Source organism: Oryctolagus cuniculus, chromosome 9 (assembly GCF_964237555.1).
Source record: "Oryctolagus cuniculus chromosome 9, mOryCun1.1, whole genome shotgun sequence".
In the NCBI taxonomy this organism is placed as follows: domain Eukaryota; kingdom Metazoa; phylum Chordata; class Mammalia; order Lagomorpha; family Leporidae; genus Oryctolagus; species Oryctolagus cuniculus.
Window position 1 is genome coordinate 83,933,665 of NC_091440.1, and position 5,242 is coordinate 83,938,906.

Genomic DNA, 5,242 nt, shown 5'->3' on the forward strand with positions numbered 1-5,242 from the left:
GTATAACCACTATTTACACAGTGTTTACATTGCATTAGGTACTACAAATACTCAGGAGATGACTTAAATATATGGAAGGATATACACAGGTTCTATGCAAATTATTCCTAGCTTTCACCCCCAGACGCTGATCCCAGTACAGTTGGTGGCCCAGAATGAGCAGTTTGGAAAACAAATCACACAGGTGGTAGTAGACAGTTTTACCAGGTATAATTTGAAAAAAAAAAAAATAATTCTAGACATTTTTAAGTATAAAACAAAATTTTTAAAATAGAATTCATTTTTTGAAAGGCAGGGTGACAGAGACAGAGAGACCTTCCATCTGCTGTTCACTCCCCAGAAGGCCACAACAGCCAGGTGTGGGCCAGGCAGAAGCCAGAACTCCATCTGGGTCTCCTTCATGGGTGACGGGGCCCAAGTACTTGGGATATCCTCTGCTGCCTTCCCAGGCACCTTAGTGGGAAGCAGGACTGGAAGTGGAGCGGCTGGCACTGATATGGGATTACCAGCTGGACCCAACGTGCCACAAGGCCAGCCCCACAAACAGTGAGCAAAATTTAAACAAGGAAGGGAAAAAAGCAAAAGACCAAAACTTACACACTATGTAAGATTATTAATACTTTACCTGCAAATCCTCACACAAAAAGATTGATTCTTGAAAACTAATTCGATAAGTCTTTAAGGCTTTTAACTTTCCCTTCTCTCTACAAGCAGGGCAATAACCATCTGATGGAACTTTTGATGGATCATAATTCTAAAAGAGAAATAAAGCAAATTAAAATATAGACATTCATTTATTAGAACAAACTATTAAAAGTTAAATGGAAAAGTAACCAGAAAAAATAAACAATTTTCAACTAGAAATGTCCTGGCAAGATATTATAAAAGAAATGCACTTAAAGTTTTAAATACTGCTATTATTCCAAAAAGAATATACTACAGTTTTAAATTTTTAGTGTAACAGATACCATCGATTTTATTTCCAAGAAAAAAGGTCCAATCAATTGCCAGGAAAAATTTATGTTCCAAATTTTCAAATAGTAATCCATAAAGTGCATGCTTTTATTTCTACTTTTGTATATTACAAAAACAGAGAGGTAAACACAGTAAAACAATCTTTCGCCATTGCTGTAAGATTTCCGTGGAAGACACAATTTTTTAAAAGTTAATTGGTAAAATGAAAACTGAATTTAATATCAAAAATAGAAGGGGGGAAAAACAACTTTGCACCGAGGCAAAAAATAAGTTCACTAACTTTTCCCAAATACCCCACCATGTGGAGTGAAGATATCCCTATATCAGTCCCTGGTCCAATCACTGGCAAACCATTTCCAATCTTCGGAGAATCCATCATTCCGAGTCATTGGCTAATTTATGTCACTTGAGACATGTCAATACCACTAAGGATTTTTCAATGATCCCTGGAAAAAAAAAAGTCAATAGACAATTAAATAAAAATCCCATGTACTCTAAACAAAGAGCTATTTTATAAGATGCATACAAATACATATGAAATACAGTTTGAGAGCCCTTTGTCCTAAGACAAACATTCTACAGCTATGATCCTGAAAACAAAAATGCCTATATTAACTAATAAACTTAGCAAATTGGTGGGGAGAGCAAAGACTGTAAGGAACATCCTCATGGCAGGCATTTTCATAGCAGACTCATTTTTGAAATTAAAACCTGTAGTAGAAGCAGTCACTATTTAAAGAAAACTGTATTTGCCAGGGTTTGAAAATCTAGGTTTTTAAGAGCTTATCCACAATTTGAAAGAAATATGCCAACATTATACTGAGAAAGTACTTTAAAAACCCAGATTTTATGCTGTTACTTGATAAGGATAAAAGAACCAAGGAGGGGCCGGCGCCGTGGCTCACTTGGTTAATCCTCCACCTGCGGCGCCAGCATCCCATATGGGCACCAGGTTCTAGTCCCAGCTGCTCCTCTTACAGTCTAGCTCTCTGCTGTGGCCCAGGAAGGCAGTGGAGGATGGCCCAAGTGCTTGGGCCCTGCACCCCATGGGAGACCAGGAGGAAGCACCTGGCTCCTGGCTTCGGATCGGTGTAGCTCCGGCCGTGGCAGCCATTTGGAGGGTTGAACCAACGGAAAGAGGACCTTTCTCTCTGGCTCGCTCTCTCTCACTGTCTAACTCTGTCAAATAAATTTAAAAAAGAACCAAGGAAACACATCTACATTTCTATTATTTTCAACCAACAAGAATACTTGGCCAGCTGTGAATGCTACTTTTTAAAAGTTGTCAGTGAGATCCTATTCTGTATTATTTGTAAATGATCTGTACCAAAACAAAAATATAAATCTGCCCTAGCACAAGTCACACACATGACAAGCTTTCTCTGAGTGTAACCCTGGGAATTAGTGCCACTGGGAAAAGTCAAACTATAAGAGTGAAGCTCAGCCCAAGACAAAAAGTAATTAAAAGCAGTTTAAACACAGAGTTAAAACACAGCACAGCCAGATGCAGGAAACCTGTAAGCCAAGGTGAATTACCTCTAGCAGAAATGTTGTGAAGTAATTTCAAGCCAGGTGTTTTCCAAACCCAAGCATCTATGATTCTATTCCCATTTCCTGGTAATCAGTGGGTCACAAACTGCACACATCTCTCATGCCAAGGAATAATTTCAAAAATACAAAATGCGTTTTAAAAGTGCCCATGAACCTCCATTTCCTATTCCTAGAGAAGCAGCCATAAGGCAGACATAGTGGACTGCAGACATACTGGACTCGGCCGTTCTTTGTTGCCAGGGCTTCCTGTGCATGGGGGATGTTTAGCAGCATCACTGACCTTTACACACTAATGTGACAGCCAAAACGTCACCAGACACTGCCAAGTGTCTCCTGGGAGACAAAATCCCCCTGTCCAGAACCTCTGATGCTAACTTTTCTTTTTAGGTTCCTCACAGACACCACCAACATACTACCTCTAGCAGTTTCTACTTATAATCTATTAACAAAAGAGAACCATGGAGGAAAGAGTCAAATTTCTAGAGTTCCACAAAGTTAAAAGCATGGGCTTTGCGCCTTCAGAGATAAATCCAGAAGTCTATCTGTAAAATTGGGTATTGGAGGAATTAGGAGATAACGCATGTAAAATGCTTAGCATCCAACACATATTACATTACAGCTGCTATTTGGTGCTAGGTTTGCTTTTCGCGTTACAAAGAAAATACGCAGCACACCTTATCATTCTACAGCACGCTCAACAGAAAACTTGTGAGGCTATCCACCTTGAATAAAGTGATTCTGATAAAGCTTTCCTTTTGCACGAGGAATCTAGGAAACTGTCAGAAGGGCCTCTCTCTCTAACAGCAAAACGTAAGGAGCCTTCCAATCTGCTCCTCTGATTCCATCACCAAACGTTTCAATGGGATAAGTAAGCTGGTGCTGGAATTCCTGAATACAAAGAATCCCTCTCGCCCTGGAAAGCCCATTTTAAAAAACACCAGATAGGACTCTCCAGGTCTTCTTTCAAACGTATTTTTCTCTTTGATACAAATCCTGGGTGCATGCTGCAACTTCATCTGTCCCTGAATAACCGCCTCCATCAAATTCCCTTCAAAATCAACCTGCTCCTCCCCGCTGCATCGCCCCTACATTTTGGCCTCTCCAGCCTTCCAAACACAGAGTAGAAGGTTTGAGCTGTTCTCTTACTTCCCTCCTCTTCTCGCACTAAGTCAACAAATCCTGTGGACAGTTCTTTGGAAGTAACTCAGATGCCCACCTCTTTTTCCATTCCAGCTCCAACCTTTATCGCTGTCAAGACGGTCCTTCTGTAAAATAAGCCTTCACTACTCAACTTCAAGTACCCTGCTTACTCCTGCCTTGGCTATTCAGTCTGTCCAAACAGCTCAATGTGACCTAGAGGTAGGACTATGACCTGAAAGCTCACTGCACTGAGAGATCAGCCCAGATTTCCAGTCTTACCTTTTTCTACCCCCACTTACTCCTCAGCATCGTTCTAACGCCGCCTCTGCACACTTCTGGGGGAGTCGCTGAAGCCCTACTGTCAACTACTAACCCAGGATGGCCCACGTTACAGCACAGTAAGTTGGCCCTGGGACAGGTGGGCAACCAAACTTAATTCGCAGCCCGGTGTGCAAAATGGGGACAAGCTAGAGAAACGGCTGTTGGAAGAGGTGAGGGCCTTTTATCCACTTGAGTTTATCCCACGAGACCCCCGGGGCTCACACGTGAACTGTCAAAAGGAGAGACCACAGGAGACGAACGCAGGTGGCTGTCAGCGCCGCCTGGTCCCCCAACGCAGCGGTCCTCAGAGACAGACGGGACCAATGCAGGTGAGTTTCAAAACTCAACCTTGGAAACCCCAGGAGACGCACAGGGTTTCCTTCAACCCTGACCATCTTCGCGCTCCCTAGGGCACGGAAACAAACTCTGGTTTCTCTTCGGTGTTTACCTCTCTCAGCCCAAACGGATGCGGAACTCCAACTCCCCCACCTTAACCAGGATCTCAACCATTCCCACCGCACCGCGTCCCAGCCCAGGCTTTCAGCGGGCCGGCCAGCCCACGATCACCCCAGCCATGTCCCTTTCTCCAGTTTGTAGAGAAGGAAGCTCCTGCTGCTGCTCCCTTACCTGTCCCGGGCACGCCCCGTCTCCGTACCAGGTCGATCCGAACTCCTGGTCCAGCCTTGAGCTTCCCACCACCGGGATGCAACGTCCAACCCACGTTCCGCTCGGACCGCTACTCCCCCAACAGCGTCTCCGCTAGAAAAGAGCTTCCGGTTTGAGTCCGCCGCAAAAGAGTTCCCCCCTTCCTGCGGCGCGCGGGGCCTGAAAGCACGTAGGCGTGGCGGGGAAGGAAAGGAAGGGAGCACTTCCGGCCGGCCTCTCCCCACGCCCCAAGCGGGGCGGTCCGCTGTGTTGACTGCCAAGGCCGCAGCTTCCGCGGCGGCCGGCGAGCAGGGGAGGGGCCGGGAGCTGCAGAGCCCGCCCCGTGTGAGGAGGCTGGGTTTGGTGGGGAGGGAGGCGACGTTTCTGGAAGCTGCTGGAAAACGCTCGAGTGGCGGAGGTGACGCCGGCGGCCAGGGGGTGGGGCGTGATTAAAACTAGTGCGCGGCCGGCTGCGGAGGGATTACGCCGAGGAGAGATCGCGGCGAGCGTTTCGTTGCGCGCGGGGTCGGAACCCGCTGGTCCTGGGTGACCCCCGGGCGGGGTGGGCTGGGGTCGGGAAGGCGGCGCGCGCGAGCCGGCGCGGGCCGCC

The 5,242-nt window shown here is 46.1% G+C and overlaps 1 protein-coding gene across 5 annotated transcripts in view; it reads right to left on the reverse strand.

Moving 5' to 3' along the window:
- Positions 1 to 5,242, reverse strand: part of USPL1 (ubiquitin specific peptidase like 1) — a 91,509-nt gene that overhangs the window by 36,335 nt on the left and 49,932 nt on the right. For 3 of the 5 annotated variants that reach the window (XM_070049061.1, XM_070049060.1, XM_070049059.1), the window contains exons 2-4: positions 4,615 to 4,746; positions 1,256 to 1,421; positions 626 to 754 (exon numbers count right to left, since the gene is read on the reverse strand). In XM_070049061.1, coding sequence (XP_069905162.1) covers positions 626 to 754; positions 1,256 to 1,354 — 228 coding nt within the window. In that variant the 5' untranslated portion in view covers positions 1,355 to 1,421; positions 4,615 to 4,746. The remainder of the gene's footprint in view (positions 1 to 625; positions 755 to 1,255; positions 1,422 to 4,614; positions 4,747 to 5,242) is intronic. The other 2 variants (XM_070049063.1, XM_070049062.1) reach the window with 1 other exon arrangement.